This window comes from Caretta caretta, chromosome 22, assembly GCF_965140235.1.
Source record: "Caretta caretta isolate rCarCar2 chromosome 22, rCarCar1.hap1, whole genome shotgun sequence".
In the NCBI taxonomy this organism is placed as follows: domain Eukaryota; kingdom Metazoa; phylum Chordata; order Testudines; family Cheloniidae; genus Caretta; species Caretta caretta.
The window spans coordinates 6,877,508-6,895,874 of NC_134227.1; the positions used below are offsets into that span (position 1 = coordinate 6,877,508).

At 44.9% G+C, this 18,367-nt stretch overlaps 1 protein-coding gene across 2 annotated transcripts in view; it reads left to right on the forward strand.

Annotated features, from left to right (window-relative positions):
* Positions 1–658: 658 nt before the first annotated feature.
* Positions 659–18,367, forward strand: part of MSANTD2 (Myb/SANT DNA binding domain containing 2) — a 34,350-nt gene continuing 16,641 nt past the window's right edge. Inside the window, exons 1-3 of one of the 2 annotated variants that reach the window (XM_048827596.2) lie at positions 659–1,209; positions 16,540–16,584; positions 17,161–17,419. In XM_048827596.2, coding sequence (XP_048683553.1) covers positions 691–1,209; positions 16,540–16,584; positions 17,161–17,419 — 823 coding nt within the window. In that variant the 5' untranslated portion in view covers positions 659–690. The remainder of the gene's footprint in view (positions 1,210–16,539; positions 16,585–17,160; positions 17,420–18,367) is intronic. The other variant, XM_048827598.2, reaches the window with a different exon arrangement.

The following is an 18,367-nucleotide window of genomic DNA, read 5'->3' on the forward strand; positions in this document are numbered from 1 at the left end:
TTGCCCAGGAACCGCGCCCATTGGGAGCTGCAGGGCGGCGCCCGCAGACAGGGGCAGCGCAGGGAGCCAAGACATCCAGTGCCCGCACCCTGAACCCCCTGCCCTGAGCCTCCTCCCGCACCCAAACTCCCTCCCGGAGCCCAGGCTCCCGCACCGCACCCCCCTGCCCCAGCCCCGAGCCACCTCCTGCCCTCTGACAGGCTCACCCCCACCCCCTTCCTGCCCCCCAACTCCCACCCCCGGCCCCACCCCCTGGAAGGGGAATGGAGTGGCCAGGGGCGGGGCCTCAGAGAAGGGGCGGGGCCTCAGAGAAGGGGCGGGGCAGGGGCGGTTTTGGGGTGCCCCGCCCCTTCTCTGAGGGTTTTGGGGTGCCCCGCCTGGAGGCGCGACGCTGGTCTCAGGTTCGCTGTTACACGGGCGCAGGGAGCGGGCGCAGCCAAGCCCAAAGACACCCCCTCCCCCACCGGCGGCCCTGGAGCCCCGCCCCGCGGCCAGGCAGCCCCGCCCTGCCCTGCCCTGCCCTGCCCTCGAGCGCCCCGCGAGCGCGCGCACCCGCTCCCCAGCCCACGGCACGTGCTTCCCGCGCGCGCGCGCGCGCTCTCCCTCCCGTCTCCCGCCTTCCTCCCCTCTGCCGGAAGCCCCTCCCCCGGGCGCGCGTCATCTCCGCCCGCTCGGCTCCGCAGCTCCAATATGGCGGCGCCCTGTGGCTCCTCGCAGCTCCCGGCCGCCGAGTCGCCGCTGAAGATCCCCAAGATGGAGGTCCTGTCGCCGGGCTCGCCGGGGGCGCTCAGCGACGGCAACCCCAGCCTCTCCGACCCCTCCACGCCCAGCGGCGCCTCCCCGCTGGGGCCGGGCGGGCCGGGCTCTGCCAGCGCCGCGGGGGCCGGGGCGGGGGGCGCCGGGGCGGGGGGCCGCGGCGGCGGCGGCGCGTCGCCCTCCGTCTCCTTCTCTCCCGGCGGCGGCGGCGCGGCGGCGGCGGCGGCCGCGGCCGCTTGCCGGGGCATGTCGTGGACGCCGGCCGAGACCAACGCGCTGATCGCGGTGTGGGGCAACGAGCGGCTGGTGGAGGCGCGGTACCAGCAGCTGGAGGGCGCCGGCACCGTCTTCGGCAGCAAGGCCCCCGGGCCCGCCATGTACGAGCGCGTCTCCCGCGCCCTGGCCGAGCTGGGCTACGAGCGGACCCCGTCCCAGTGCCGCGAGCGCATCAAGGTACCCGCCGGGCGGGCAGGGGGGCGCCCCGCGGCCGGGAGGGGCTGGGCAGCGCGGCCTCTCCCCGCCCCCTCCGCCGGGGCTGGCGGGGCGCGTCCCGGGGCCCTGACCCCGTGGACAGCTCCCGGGGCCGGCGCCGGCAGCTCCGTCACGGGGCTCGGAGGAGGGTCCGTCCCGCGGGCGGCTGCTTCCGGTGGGCCCCGCGGTGAGACACCGGGGAGCCCCGGTGCTGGGCTGCGAGCCGGCCGCTACGCAGACGGCGGAGTCGTGTCTGGTTTGTGGTCGTCTGAGCGATGGATGGAGGGACGGACGGACGGACGGATTTTCTGCTTGGCGGGGAGGCAGTGTTCCCCCCTCAGGGCTTTTCTCCCCCTGTCTGGGACTGACAGGGGAATGGGCATGCACATGTCGTGATGAGCGAGACTCCAGAGGCAGGCTCGGTGTCTTGCTTCGGAGCATCCTGAACTTCAGATAACCATCCTATTCTCATGGGGCGGGAAATCTCTTGCAGGCTACTTTTCTTGCAAGAGTTTTAGTCAGGTCATAAATATGGTGAAAATAGCTGTGTTTCTTGAAGCAGGTGCTGGTTTTATGCTTCTACTTGGTCATTTGATGCACTGTAAAACTTCTTTAAGTCCCTTATTCTTGGGCATCTTCCAAGGATTTGCTGTGTAAATCAACTGGACTTCCCTGCAACATGTGCATTTCTAGTTTTACTATAGGTACTAGACCTGGTGAAAAATTAATTAAAACTACTCCTCACTAGGGCTGCATTGTTTGTCCAGCTTTCTTTCATGACAGTCTTCCGCTGTGTCTACACTTAAAACGCTACAGCGTTAAGTATAAACACTTCCTATAGCAATGGGAGGGATTCTCCCATTGCTGTAGGCAGTCCACCTACTTGAGAGGCAGTAGCTAGGTCAAAACAAGAATTCTTCAGTCGGCCTAGCACTGTCTACACAGGCATTAGATTGTCTTAAATACATCTGTGAGGTGTGGATTTTTCAGATCTCTACAAGACATAGCTATGTCGATGTAATTTTTCAGAGTAGACCAGGCCTTGGTTGCTACAGGATGTGGAGGGAACCTTATGCAGTGACTGCGGAAGACTGTTGGATTAATTCAGCTGTACTGGTTACACACTCTGGAGTAAATGTAATGTTTCCTAAGAGCATTACATAGTAGGTTCTGTGGTGAAAGGCTGTCACATTTAGTGGCATTTGGGGCACTTGTTTTGGGTGAGCCTGTTGGTTTGAACAGGTCAAAAGATTGCCAAAAAAAAGTATCTGTATACCAGAGTGAACATTTTAATGATTAAGTCCATTCACGTACACTGTTCTAAGCTAATTTCTAGGAAGAGTCTCCCCCGCCCCTTCCAATTAGACTGAAAGTTTTGAACAGAACTTTGTTAGCCTGAAACGATCAAGGTTGGCAAAGTCAATGAATTAGCTACATTATTTCACGCTTATGTATCACAGTGATAAGCAGTTGAGAAAAACTAAAGGTTTTCTGTTATCAGGCTTGGACTTGTCATGTAGCGATATCTCCAGCAGCATCACTTAGCATTTTTGTCAGATACTTGTCTATAGACCCTTCTGGATCAATCTGATACATTTATAATGAACTGCGTAGGCTATTCTAAGCATTAGAAAGTATCACTTAGGCCCTGTCTGCACTGCCACTTTACAGCGCTGAAACTTTCTCGCTCAGGGGTGTGGAAAAAACACTTCCCTGAGTGATGCAAGTTTCAGCGCTGTAAAGTGGCAGTGTAGACGGTGCACAAGCGCTGGGAACTACTCCCCTCATGGGGGTGGGTAGTTCTTTGTTTTTTTACAGTGGTGGGAAACCTCTCTCCCACCGCTGGTGTCGCGACTACACAGTCATGTTAAAGAGCTGCCGCGGCAGCACTTTCACGTTGGCAGTGAAGATACACCCTTAGTATCTGTTAAAACCATTTGATTTACTTTTTTTGTGAGAGTGGTTCCCATTGATACACTTTCTGTGAGAGGCTAAGCCTAAGGCTTGCTGCCAAAATGGACAGGTGAAGAACAGCAGTTAAGTGTTGCTGCTGTCCAGTAATGTGACTCAGCTGCTGCCCCTTACTCCACGACGATGACTTTTTTTGGTGCATTCTTGTTACATCTTGAACACATTCCATAACGGCGCTTAATGCGTGACAGTGAGATCATGCCGATACCTAATCTTCTGCATATCCTGGAACCCTGCTGTTACGATGCTGTTCAGTACAGTCATCTGGGAGGATGAGAGTCTCATATGGAAAACCTGTTCAGAGGACCATTCAGGATAGTGCTGGGGTGCTCAAAACCAGAATTTTCTCACTAATTATCCAGCATCAGCCAGGGCTGGCATTTTTTTTTTTTTTCAAAGGAGCCAAGTGTTGGTCTTGATGCAGAAATTACTGAGTGAAATTCTCTGGACTGTTTATGCACAACACCAGGCTAGATGATCACAGGGATTCTAGTTTTCCATGATATAATATTAAAAAAAAATTCTCTGATGGAAAAAACAGTCTGAACTTTAGTTTTCGTAGCCACGCTATATTAGTTGAACATAATGTTTTATTGATACGGTGGAACCCCATTTATCTGATCTAATTGGAACCAGGCCCAGCTCAGACAATCAAAAATTCGGATAACCCAGAGAGCTAAGACCCAGGTGACAGGACTCGGGCTCTCGGCCCCAGTTCAGTTAATACAGAGAGCTGAATAATGGAGGCTCAGATAAACAGGGTTCTACTGTATGGATTTTTTTCCCCCACAAAATGTAAAAACTAAAGATTCTCCGTAAAAACACACATTCTATGTTTCGTGTCGTCTCCTCCCCCCCGCCCCTCCCCGGGCAGTCCGATTTCTAGGATCCCCAATTATCACAATTGTACTTTCTGGCTTTAAAGTACCAACTCCCATGGAATTTCAGTGAGATGTGGATGCCTGGCTCCTTTGGAAATGTCGGCCTAAATTACTTAATTAAATGAAGTTATAGCCAAACCTCCACTTTGATTTTTATAATCTATTTTGACTGGTATCCCTTGACATGCATTGAACAAAAAATAAAATTAATGATGTTGCAATTATAGTGTATAAACATAAAGTATTTGGGATGCCACTTAAGTCAAGATTTATGTTTAGTGTTTTTAAACAGGTTTCAGAGTAGCAGCTGTGTTAGTCTGTATTCGCAAAAAGAAAAGGAGTACTTGTGGCACCTTAGAGACTAACCAATTTATTTGAGCATAAGCTTTCGTGAGCTACAGCTCACTTCATCGGATGCATGTAGCTCATGAAAGCTTATGCTCAAATAAATTGGTTAGTCTCTAAGGTGCCACAAGTACTTTTCTTTTTGTTTTTAAACAAAAACTTTATTTTGGTTTTCCTCAAACACTTAAATTCCATGGAATCTATAGAATCTTGATTCACCTCCACCCACGAACTCATTTAGCCCACTCTTCTGAAGAATAGTGTTTTCCCTTTTTCAGTTGTATCAGATACATGCATCATGTTTGAATTAGGGTAAAATGCAAAGCATGATTACAGTTCAAATCGCCTGTCTTTTAACATCTGCATATACTTTTCTCCACATATGCACATCTGGCCTGCAGTCTAGGAAGTTCTCTGGACCAATCAGCTTGGTAACCACGAAGCACAGAAAATTCAGATCTTAGTTTCCAGATCAATGATATCCCAAAAGATTTTTTTTGAGCACGTATTTTCCCTCTTCTATAAATTTTAAATGATATCCTTAATTTTATCATTTCTTGGTCATTGATACTTTCTACTGATTGTTCAAATTGCCTGTGGTCTCATAGTTCATGTTAACAGAAGAACTATTTGCTAATATACATGTGGTTGTTGCCCTGTACTACAGTTACTCTTCACTTGTATGTGAACAAAAATTATTCAGTAGAGAAACCAGGCAAAGTGGTTTACATGGCGTTGGCCTAGCTACCCTGGTGCAGTAATGTGAAGAGAGAGTCTCTACTGTTTGATTTTGATTCAGAATTAAAAAAAAAAACTTTCTCCAGAATATAGCTATCACAAAACATCCCACATCCTTCATGAAGTACAAATTTATTTTTTAAGACTTTGTATCTTCCCTTCACCTAAAACTCTCTCTGCTTTAGAGAGTGAACAAGAGCTTAGTTCTTAACCTGAATCGCAAAGCACAGAGATTAACTACCTAAAAACTGAGCTTTTATATAGTGCTTTGCATTGTCAGACTGATGTATGTACAATAATGTGAAGATCAAAAGCTGATGTGTTCGTGAAAGTGGTGTTCCTCAGGATTAGTTATAACTGAGTTACAATACTTGGGTTATGTGGTCTCATCCCAGTCCTAACATTTAAATGCATCACTGAAAACAATACATATAGATGCACTGTGACAGTGGGCACAGTGTGTGAAATCTTAGATCAGTCAATCTCCTTTGGCCAAAACAGCAGAAATGTTCAAAGGTTCTGCTTTTAGACTTTTTTAGAAGGGAAAAAGAGTACTGTTAAATAGTATACCTATATCAGTTTAAAAAAATACTTTGCAGTAATCTTATACATCTTAAAATCCTTTTAAACAATTTCTCCTCCAGTAACATTTACACTCTTCAGCAAAGGAAAAATTGTTTATCTTGTGCATTTGACAGCATTGTGTTTATATGTTTGACTCACAGACAGAATTTTCATGTTAAGTTGTGTCAGTTTATCTGTACCTACTGTAGCGACAACTATCACCATCTTTCAGATTAATGTGCCTTTCCAGGTGGACAGTACCCTTCAGAGTTGCAACTTAACTTTGTATTGATGCTGGTAATTTGTCTGAATTTGTCTCAGTTTTTTAATAAATGGACTATTTATCTGCCATTGTTGTATTCAGTGTTGCCATGTTGGTCCCGGATATTAGAGCAGGGGGGCAAACTTTCTGGCCTCAGGGCCACATTGGGGTTCCAAAGCTGTTTGGAGGGCTGGGTAGGGAAGGCTGTGCCTCCCCTAACCCTATCCACCCCCTTCCACTTCCTGCCCCCTGACTGCCCCCCTCAGAAATCCCGACCCATCCAATCCCCCTCTACTCCTTGTCCGCTGACCACCCCCTCCTGGGACCCCCGTCCCCTATCCAATCCTCCCTGCTCCCTGACTCACCCGTCCCCTATCCACACCCCTGCCCCCTGACAGGCCTCCTGTGACCCCACTCCCTATCCAACCCCCCCTCCCCCAAAGCCCCTTTCAGAATGGGGCCCTGCGAACATGGGCGGAGGACTCGGGAGGAGCAGGGGCAGCTGCGCAGCCGGAGAGAAGCGGTGGCTTCCCCTTCAAAGTGCCACTTCTCTCCGGCTGGCTATGCGGCCGCCCGATGCTCCTCCTGAGTCCTCCGCCTGTGTTTGCTGCACTCCCACCGCCTGCCTGCTCCCCTGTGGCTGCAGGTGAGCCTCCCTTCCTGCTCTCCCCTGCCCCTGCAGTGCAGCCCCCTCCATGCTGGCGCACAGCAAGCTGAGGCTTCAGGGAAGAAGGGATAGCAGGAGAGGGGCAGGAGGATAGCCTCCCCATATGGGAGCTCAAGGGCTGGGCAGGATGGTCCTGCGGGCCAAATGTGGCCCACCTCTGTATTCGAGAGACATAGTAGGTGAGGTAACGTCTTTTATTGGACCAACTTCTGTGGGTGAGAGAGACAAGCTTTTGAGCTACACAGAGCTCTTCTTCAGGTCAGAAGAAAGCTCAAAAACTTCTCTCTCTCACCCACAGAAGTTGGTCCAATAAGATGTTACTTCACACTGTTTGGCTTCAGCTAGGGTATGAATCCATTACAAAATACTGACGCTATATCTATCCACTGTTGTGACTGAGCCCTGCGTGGCCAACCTAGTGTTGATCTCTAGCTGTATAATGCTGATCTGAAGGAAGAGAACTTATGACCTAATCATCACTTGAGTTGTATTACAGAGTAACTACCTCCACTGATCTGTCCACATGATTCCCATGATCTTAGCTGAATACTTGTGTCTAGCAATCATACCCCGCGCTCCAAACTGTTTGGTGGATTTCTGCTGGTCTTCAGATATTCTCAGCAGACATTTTATTTTTTAATTGTAAGAGTATCTTTTAAACAGTTTTCCTATGATTGATCCATTTAATCTCCAGATGTGGTTTAAATCACAGAAGAAAAAAACGTCCAGTCTGGCGTTGGAAAGTCTTCTGCTAGATGACTGAGAGATACAAGTAAGGGGGAAACAACAATCTGTATTTGAATATTAACTTAAAGTGACCAACACTAACTCTAGAACACATCTCTTGGGCATCCCATTTTAAATGAAAGATTTCAAATCGTGATCCTGCACATCTTCTATTCAGCTGTTCCAGTGGCGAGTTACTCACTTTTAAAAATTTGAAACTTGTTTTCTGTTTTTCTAGCTTCAACTTCCAGTCACTGGCTCTTACCCCTTTTGTCTGATAGATGAGAGCCCTGTATCGTATCCTCCCTGGGCTGATACTTATAGACCATGTTCAAGTTACCTCTTAACCTTTTCTTCAATAAGCTGAATAGATTTAAATGCCTTAAGTCTCTCAGTGTGAGATGTTTTCCAGGACTTGATTGTTCTTGTAGCTCTCCTCTGAATAATCACCAATTTCTAAACCTCCCGTATCTCTGAATATATGAGAATAGTTCTTCCTGGTGGCACCTGTAAGGTGGGGGGAAATTACAATAGACAAATACAGCAATGTTTGGGATGAGTTTTGGAACTTCCTTATGGACATCTTTTTGAACTATGTTGGAGGAGCAGCTCCTGGAGATTGCAGTGGGCTATTGCTGATAATTGTTGTATGTCCTCAAACTATGAGTAGATCCTGTTTTTCAGAACTCTTAATATTAAGGTTTTCAAAGTATAAACTTCTCCAAGGTGACTGAGCCGTGTCTGTTTACGCAAATATACAATGGAGGAATCTTTCTTCTGGAAATTGACTACAAGAATATTGAAATATACAGGGTAATCTGCACTAGTCACTTCCAAGTGGATAGTATAGTCTGTCCCAGGTGGCAAAAATCACATGAATAATTCCGTAAGTGTTGGTCTATTGGCACTTAGTTCACTTTTTTAATTATGTGTCCTTAACTAATTAAGGCAGACGATTATTTGGGCCTCCTGTCTTTGACAATGATGTTCCGGATTACTTTGTTGGTAGGTAAAAATCTGAATGGCCAAGATGCAATAGTTGCTGCTGGAAGATTGAATGTTTCTGTTCTGTCATCTTCTACATTCTGTGAAGTGTTTCAGAATTTACTGGATGCACCTGAAACTAATGAAACCCACAAATTCAGAGCAAAGTTAACTGTGGTACACTGGAATTGTGGGTTTCTGTTTATATGGCTAAATGTACATCTACATTAGTTTCTTGAGCAAGGATGGCGAAGACTGTGGTCTTGCCTGTTACCTTTTCCTGTCTAACTTTTTGGTTTTGGGCAAGATTGAGAAGGTGGTATTGGTGTAATTTCTTTCATTAACTGAATTCCACACATTTCCATGATCTCAGACAATCTGGTTTCAGATGTGTATGTTCTCAATGGAGGCTAATCGCTCTCTAGTGATGCCTCAGGTCAAAGTGTCAATGCTTATCCCAGTATGTCAGCAGCTCTTGATGGTGTTGACTAAATTCTAGGTTCTTCTAAGGGTGGATGAAAGAGCCTCATGCTGGAGTAAGGCCTTCTTTCAGAGGTTAATGCTGGTCTACTTACTGCCAAGAGCCATGAAGTGCATGGGTTCTGTTACATCTGCTCTCTTTGGCTTCCCGACAAGCTACAAGTGAGACACAACAGGATGTAGTGTCACCTAGGCAACAATGTCACCTCTCCGTCATTCCTGCCCTCGGCAGTCTCTTTGCTCTCCGGTGCTTCAGGGACTGTGGTCTGGATGATGAACCAGCTGTGGTTCAACCCAGGTCAGAAACAGCTGATCTCATGCTAGAGAGAAGCACTTAGAGGAATGGATGGAAGCAACATCTGCAGAGGATTTCAGCTTTTTGCCAAAGTGGCTTCTGCTCTCATGGTTCTATTTGATCCACCACTTCTCAATTCTTAGATGATGCTGGCCCTTACTGCCATATATTCTGCTGCTAGCCAAGAGGCTTGACCTATCAGCAGTGCTTTTTGTCACTTCTGTACTGGGAGCTGCCCTTGAAATCTGCCTGCATGACCAGACCGAAGGAATTTGATAGGAAGGTATAAAGGAGGCCCTAATACAGTCTAGGATGAGGAATGCATCTGAATAGTAATCCTTGATGGCCCTTGAACAGTATGGAGGGTGTTTTCCTTGAAGGCAAGCAAATCCACTCTGGGATGCCCTTATTCATTAAAGATCACCATTAGTGCTTTTTAAGGACTGTTATTAAGTAGTCTGCACAATGTCTTGGTCAGCAGGTGAGAGTGCAGTAGCAAAGATCTGGTGAAGAAAGTAATCGTCCCCTCCAGCTCGCCCCAAATGCATGAGCTAATGCACCATGGCTTTGTTTTTGCTCAAGGAGCTGTATCTTGAGATACAGCTTGACACAAGGAAGGAATGCTTTTAATGGTAGCTGTGTTGAAGTTCAAGTAATTCATTGTTATGGAGTCTAGTTTTTTCCCTTCCTTTTACAGTCACATGCTCAGATCTAGATCTGTTTAGTGCTTATTGCCATGATATTGGTGTCTAGATGGGTTCCTCATACCAAGTTTGAAGCATTTTTTGTACTCATTAATGCCTCCATTAGTACCAGTAAGACTTTCTGTTGTCTGTCTTCGACTGTAGCAGGAATCCTTCCCCTGTTACTCCACTTCAGGCTTTGCCACCAGAGCCTTAGCACCTCGGAACACTGATGGTTGTGTTGCCATGAGGGGTGGCACTGACAGTCCATGCCAGACTTCTTTGGTGCCTTGACTAAGTTGGGACTTATTCTGCTTGCTCCACTGGGCTGGATAACAAGCAAGGGTCTCTTCCCTGAATATGCATCTGCCCCATCTTTGCCCTTTTTTTTTCTAAAGCCTTCTGTACTTGTGGAGATCTTCCAAACTGCCTCATCCTTATGGAGCCATGGGTCCTCAACTTTTGTGGAAATGGACTAGACAGAGGTCTAGATCTCCATCCTCAAAGGTGATGAGGTCTAGCTGCTATTCTGCTGCTTCCAATTTGGCTTCTCCGGAGCTGTCATCTCAGACATGATAGGTTAGTAAGTAGACACTTCAAAACTTCCTATCATTCTAATTTTCTTCAGACATTACTGTGGACTTCTCATTGCTCCTTAGCTGACAATGTCTCCACTACTAATATCAAGTCCCTCAGAGGATAGGAATGGTTTTACTCCGCAGCAGCTCTGGCTACTGCTGCTGCCACTGATGGAAAAAATCAAGCCAGTTGGATCTCCTTGGGGTCTAAAGCATGTGCCTCAGCCATTGCAGATGAGAATCACTAACAAACTACTGCTTTAGTTAAATGAACTGAGGATGGAAGAAAAGTTCAGCATGTCTGAGGGCTATCTGGTGACCAAATAAGTCCTAAGAGCAAATCAAGAAGTGGTGGATCTGAGGTGGTCCAAAATAAGTCAGAGCTATCTCAGCTTTCTATCTTCTTGTGTGTGGGTTGTTAGTCTTAACTTACCATACAAATGACCATTTTTGATGGGTTTGAGCTGTGTTCCCATGGACTGCATAAAGTTCAGATCTCAGGACAGAGGCAAATGGAGCTCATGAGGTCATTTTCCCCTTATCTCTTCTATCTCTGTAAAGACAGCATCCTCTCCGCTATTGTAGAAGATAGTGGACATCCCTTACACTGTTACATTGGATAGAGTGGTCCCGTTTCCTCCCCCCAGATTCCTGTCTCAAGTGATCTCTGGTGCTGGACATCAACCTGCTGGTTTTGTTCTCCAAGCCTTAGTAGCATCGAGGGAAGTGTTTTTTCACATCAGGGTCCCTAGTGTGGACAGAAGACTCTTAGCTATTTAAATGAGACCAAAACAATCCAAACATCCTTGGTCACTCTGGTTCATAGGGATAAGAGATAGGGTCAGTCCTGCTCAACCCACAGGGTGATTTATTTTCACAGTCTGTGTATAATTGACTGTTCCGACTTGGCACATGTTCAGCCACCTCTGGGGGTTGGATCACATTCAGATAGGTGTAAGGCAGCCTCTGTTACTTGCTTTTTTCAAAATCTTTCTTGCTGAACTATGCAAGGCTGCTCTGGTCCTTTGGAACTCTGGTCCTTTACTCAGCATTATAACTTGGACTTGGTGGTCTTATGGCAAGTTCTGGACACTCTTAACTAAGCCCTGCTTGCCTGCAGAAGGTTGACTACTACTTATTTATTTGTTGAGAGAGAGTCATATGGCTAGCTCTCAAAGGGTCAGCAAGGATTCCTGAATTAATAGATGGAACTGATGGTGGTTTTGGCATCTGTCCCTTTTGTGCCTTATAACTCCAGAGCAATGGGGAGGAGGCAAGTGTCCCCAATAGAAACTGCTTGCTTGAAGCTTCTGAGCTGAGCGCACACTTCTATCAAGATTGTAGATCTAGATGAATAATTTGAAGAATCAGTGTTACAACTTCTTGTTCTGCCAGGATGGTTTTCAACTGGATTTTGGTATTTGCTCCCTATAGGCTCTAGTGACAAAAGCATGTTGGACTCTGACACTAATTCCAGTCTCTTGAATCATCCTCTCATTAAAAAGTTCTTCAGGGCACTAGTTACTGAAAGCATTTCTAGTACAGAGATGTTAAACTCCAAACCCTTTCAGTCCCCTCTGTGTTGCTTTGCTTGTATCTGCTACCATGGCAAGAGGACTTCTGAGATGGGAAGTTTAGTAATATAAAGATGTTTAATGGGCTCTACCCACCGTTCCGAACTTTATACCAGAAATAGAGTTTACTGGTCTCAGAAAACAATTCCATTCTTTCAACCAAACTGTCTTTTATTAAAAAAAAATAAAATAAAAACCTGCTTGCACAACCCGCCTGAGCAGAACAAAAATTCAGATCATCCATGTTTTTCATCCAGTATATAGATTTTTTTTTTTCAGGCCTAAAGGGACCATTATGATCATCTAGACTGACCACCTGCTTAACGGAAGCCAGAGAATTTCACCCAGAAATTCTTGCATCAAGCCTGTAATTTCTGCTTGGGCTAGCACATATCTAGGGCTCTTTGTTTTCAGTTGGGTGTTTTTGTTTGTTTAAAACTTCCTGGTAATTTTAGTGTCTTATTACAAAATTAAAGGGCATTTTCTGGATAAATATTATTCTCCTGTATCTTTTGTTTGAAGTTGTTTGTTTGTTTGTTTGTTTGTTTGTTTGTTTTAAACTTCCACGTTCTGAAATGTAACTGGATAGCTTTTCATTTTGAACCCATTTTAGCACGAAAAGTAGTTCACTAACATTTCATTTGCTCTGAATGCTGATAGCACGGATAACCATCTCCAACAGTGGTAACATGTATGTGCTGAGCATTGGATTGAAAACAATACATACACCAGTGCTCAAGTCATTCTGATACTTCTGAATTGTCTCCCCCAAAGTCTGGACTGGCTCCTGGCTCCAGAAGGAGAGAGACCAGTTAATGAGCTACCATCTCTCCTTCCAAAGTGGGAAGCTGTGTTCAGAGAGTTCTGGCACTTCCAAAATATGGGTGAAAATCAGTAAAAACTGAATAATAGCTCTGGCAAAATCTGGGAAATTTTCAGTAAAAATCAATAAACTGAAAACAAAGGGTCATAAATCTATTTTTGATCAAGATCTGGAGTATTTCACAGCAAAGATTTGTAAGACCATTACCTGGTCATACATAGACTTTTAGCAAGCACTACAAAAGACCTTCCCTTTGAATTTTTTCCCTTTAATTGGAGACGGTTGCTTGCTGTTGGAGAAATAAACGAGAAGCTGAGGATCACCGACTTGTGTGAGCTTTTCTCTGTTAATACTTTGAGCAGCTCCTCAGCCCATTGCCTTTCAGTCTTTTCCAGGGAACTTGTTACTTTTGCTTAGCTACACTGGTGATTCATAACGAGATCAGGTGAGTCAGGTATACAGCTTCAGAAAACATAGCTGCAGTGGGAAACTGACTGGTGGGGATAAGGACATCAGTGCCCATATTGACTGGTTGGAAACTGTAGCTGCTGAGGGGAGCTTGGTTCCAGCGTTGGCGGGTAAACTACTGGAGGTACCTGTATGCCGCAGCAGCGGCGAGGGGTGACCTGTTTCCAGTGTGGCTGAGCATGAAGTGCAAGCGTCTCTGGATTTCCTTGTGTCACATTTTCTATGTATGGCTTTTAAGTTATAAATGTTGAGCAGAGATGGTCTTTATTTTCTGAGCATAGGGCCCCCAGTCCCAGTATTTGTTTAGTAATAAAATCTGAGAAGGCATCTGATGGTTAGCACCAGACATTGAATAGTTATATTAAAAATAGACTTTTTTCCCTTCTGAAAAGACTTACGATGACATAAAGGTGCTGACAGGACACTATATGGAGATGCATTGTTAATGCCCTTGAGCAGGAGTCCAGTTGCATTCTGGGAGGGACTACAACGCTTGAAAAAGCCACTCTCCAGTGATAACACAGGAATCCTTATAGATGTAGGGAGAGTTAAGGCTTCATTTTCAAAACCACCCCCTCCCCCACTCCTAGTTGTAATAATTATGCAGAAAATCTGCAGGATGTTGTGCTGCATTCTTGAGCCTGCAAACACCTGCAGAGTGAAATGAATAACTCTTGTTAGCGTCAAGGTGGTCATGCAGAATCATGTGGGGCAGCAGTGAACCAGACCAGAATATGCCAGTTTTAGTTCAATGCTGTTAAAACCGTGTGCTGTAGAGGCACAGAGATATCCATGATGAAGAGAATGGAAAATGCCTGTGTGGAGTAGAAAATAGTGGAAGTCCCCTCTCTCCAGGGAAAGAAAATAGAGGTCCCACCAACCGTTTTTAGCTATGGGTTGTTGGCAGGAGGAGGGAACCTTTTCTTTCAGAAGCTAGTGGGGTTGTAGAAAGCTTTGAATTTATCAGACCTCTACTAACCAGAGGTGGACATGAAAGATGGAATCATCCTAGCAAGGTCCTGGGTCCTTTTGGCAGTAATCTCAGCATATGCTTTCCATCCTACCAAAGTATCTGGAGATGTGTTCTAACCAGGGCACTGCCTCCTTCATCTTTTGCATTGGTCTCTGCTGAGTAGGTGCTTGGTGAACTTCTGCCATGGTCTTAGCAAAATAACATTAGAGTGGGGGCTGAATGAAATAAATGGCTGCTAATAAGATTGCCTCTGCTCAAGTCTTAAATGGATAATTTGGTAACATCCGTGCAAGGGAGAACTCTTTTGAAACATAAAATTGAGTTTTAAGCATTTAAGCCAATGTTTGCAGATGTTGAGGGCTCCCAAAGGACCTAATCAGAGAATATGGACGCTTCTCAGTTAACTTTGCTGGAGACAACACTGTGTTTATTTAGGTTGGCTATTAATAAAGCAGTTAGAATCTCTTGGGCCTTAAAATTGAGACTGCTGTAACATTGTTTCTCAGTTGGATAAGGAAATATTGTAAGGCTTGTAAGAACATAAAATTGTTAGGACAACTGTTTTAAAATTTGAGTACACTGATTTCTAAGAATGATATGCAGCGGTGGAGTAGCTGTGTCAGTTGTAGGATCTTAGAGAGACAATTTGGGTGAGGTAACATCCTTTATTGGACCAACTTCTGTTGATGAAAAGGACAAGCTTTTGATCTTACACAGAGCTCTTCTTCAGGTTACAAATGATATAGTAGTTTACATTTTACCCTATGAAACTGTAATAAATGAGGTGGAACATTAGTCTAGAGTGAGACAAAGTATCTATCTGAAAATGTACTTCTGCTCTGCAAAGTGACTGTTTAAAACTGGTACTTCCTACTCACGTATTCTCCTTGCACCTGGGTATTACCTGCTTGGTCTAAACACTGACCTATTTAGTGTTTACTTCTTTAGCCTTGCAGTGCCTTCTTGCCCTGCCCTGCCCCTCAAAAAAAAAAAAAAAAAAGAGGGATGCAGTTCTCCTGTGGATCATCAACAGATTTAAGCATCAAATGCAGGATCTAGTTCTACCCACAATTACTCATCCAGCCCCACTGAACACAGAGTTGTTAGACAGGTAGAAAGTGATGATCAACACTTGAAAAATTTACGAAATGGAGGACTCTGCCTAGTAACCAGCAGTAGATACGAAAGACACAAGTGGAAGGGGGACAGTAGCCCTGCGATCAGTACCCCATTGAGAGGCCAATGCCTCTGCCACCTTTGCTCGTATTTCAACTAGAATATTGTCCTACAACCTTGCTTGGGAGAGACGGGGGTTATAGCTCTGACACTTTAAAGCACCTCTTTCCATTTATGGAAGAGAAGGAGTTTCTCTTCCAGTCGGGTCTCCTGGCTGTTGCATCTTGGGTGGGATGAGATCTCTGCTACTCTGCACTGTCACAGTTTCCATTTTTTGACTCTTCACCATTTGAATAATGGTGCGCCTGCTGTTGGTGCTGTTTGTAGCTTTCCCAAGCAGCAGCATGGAACTAGCATGGGTTTTTGATAGCTGCACTCCTTCCCTCCAGATTTCTGAATATCAGCCCTGGAACTGATCAGAGTTGTTCGTTTCCCACTGCTGTGGCTAGAGCAAGCTAAGAGCCACACTGGAGCTGTCTTGAGAATCAGGAAGAGACATCAGTGTACATTCTTGGCTTGGAAGGTTGTTTTTGCAACCAAAGGTGCTAGAAACTTGGTGGCTCTGTAGAAGGTGACATAGTAGGGCCCAGGAGTGCATCTTTCAAGCCCTAATGGTTGCTTTTGTGAGAGAGAACGCAGCTTGATTTTCTTATTCAAGGTTCAGTTTGAAGTGATGGCAGTTACAAGAAAAATGTTTTGTAAATTGAGTACATCTGATAGGAAGTCCTTGAAATACAGTAAATATGGAATCCTACAAAGCAATTTTTAGTCACTTTTCAAAGTAGAACCACACTTTGAATTAAAAACATTAAGGGATATGAATAAAGACTTTCTAAACCAATCCTCCTTGACTTGGAAAATTGGAAGCAGATGCAGAAGAGTTAGATTTCATACTGTATCTTATAATAATGCATAGTACTTAGCCACTAGAATAAGAAATCAAATAGGTACAAAAAACCTGGTCTAAACTTGGTGATACGTCTTTATTGGAGGCTTCAGAATCTAGACTGGACTCTGTTGTAATGGATTATTAGATGTGGCCATCTTAGTATTGTTTCTTGATGATTTGATGTGTGAGTCTGGGAATTTGGAGCATTATTGATTTGACCTCTTTTAAATTTCAGCAGCTTCCCAAGAGACAGAGTGAGTTAGTAAGGAATGCAAAATATGTAAGTAATAAATTTTACTAGCTAACTAGTTTAGGCAAACATTTTTTACCTTGTATCTCCTTACTAGAATAAGGAAGGTTGGACTGTCTTTGCTTTTGGGGACTCTTCTTTCTTTCTCTCCCTCCCCCACCTTCTCCAAACTGTGGGCACAACAACAGCTGTACTCTCTCCTTCCTGTAGAAGGTGTGTGCATTCTACGGGCTGGCTGGTATATTGGATGGGATTTGTGTTTGTTTTCCTGTAATATGTAGCAGATTTATGTATTCTCTCCCCTGCCCTCAAAATCCCCAACTTTGAAACTGGTGAACCTGTAGATGCTATACAACTTTGTTCTTTGTAATTGATATTCAAGCTAAAGCATCGTGTGTCAGGAACATCAAAGTTGTGATGCTTCCTGTCTTACAAAGGTTAATTTGGCAGTTTGGTGATTGGATTATAGTACTTGAACACATGTGACAAAGATTGAGCAGTATAAGTAAAAATAGATTGTCTAGCATTCTTATTCTATCTGCACGTGAGTGTGTGCCGTTCTGGAAAGCTAGCACCAACTGAGTAACACAAGGTTTTGTGTCTTAGACCCTTCGCAGGTGTTACAGTCGAGTGAAAGAACATGGTGTTGGGAAAAGGAAAAGCAGTTACACATTTGAACAATTGGAACAGGTGTTTGGTCAGGGAGGATGGGACTCGCAGCCCTGCCAACCTGTACTCATTAATAGTAGCGGCCTGTACCAGGAGCTGGAATCGGATGGCAGCACTATGGAGGAATATTCACAGGAGGATTGGGGGAACCACAGTCAGGATCTTCACTGCTACCAGGGAGGAGACCCAGAATTGGGTAAGAAATTGATTATTGATCCTTCTGTATGTTTTGGTTTTGCCTGTGCTTGTAGCCACTCTAGTGCTGATCCTACTCCATCCTATGCCATAATGCTGCTGTACCTACTTCTGTGCCTTTCTTATACTTGCTGGCTTAAGACTTGTCACAAGCCAGAACAGTTATTGGGAAGGAGGGGAAACGAATTCCTATAACTTGTATAAATCTAAGGTGCATAATTTGCAGGGCTCCCTAAAGCTGTCAAACACCTTCTCTGTGTAACTGTAAATTGTGGACTGAACTGATTTACTGCTAGTGAATTCTAACAAGTAGAATATTTGAAATAAGTAGACTTTAACTTGTTTGCATTGTTTTATTTTAAAACAGGTACAGTAGCTCTTTTGTTCCTGACAAGATGCTAGAGTGGCCCTTTGTTTAAAGTTTGAGATTTGAGTTTTAATTTGAATGAGGGGTGGGAGGGAAGAAAATATGAATTGCTGAACTTGATGTTAATTGATCTGTACTGCTGATGCTCATGGTCACACAACAACAAAAATCTTGCAGGTAGATCTCAGTATAAACTCATAATTCGTTAGGAGACCTAAAAAGCTAGCAAGCCACACGCCACAACTACTTTTATGCTGTGCAAGCAAAATTGCCAAATTTTTGCCTTTTCCAAAAAAAAACTCCCTAGTCTTCCAAATGTTGTTGTTGCCCAGCCCTGACAGATAGATATTACAGAAAGATCTACTTTCCTGAAAATATGCTTACATTTAACGTCTGAGTATTTTACACAGAGGTACATTCTTGCCTACAATAAATAGGAGGGGAAAAGGTTTATGTATTGACTGAGTCTATGGAAGCTTATCAAAGTTAATTTAAAAAATGATTCCAGTGGGATTGTAAGAGTGAGGCAACATTTACAGGGGAAGATGAATAAAAGCGCTGTTCTTGCTTTTTCTATCCTAT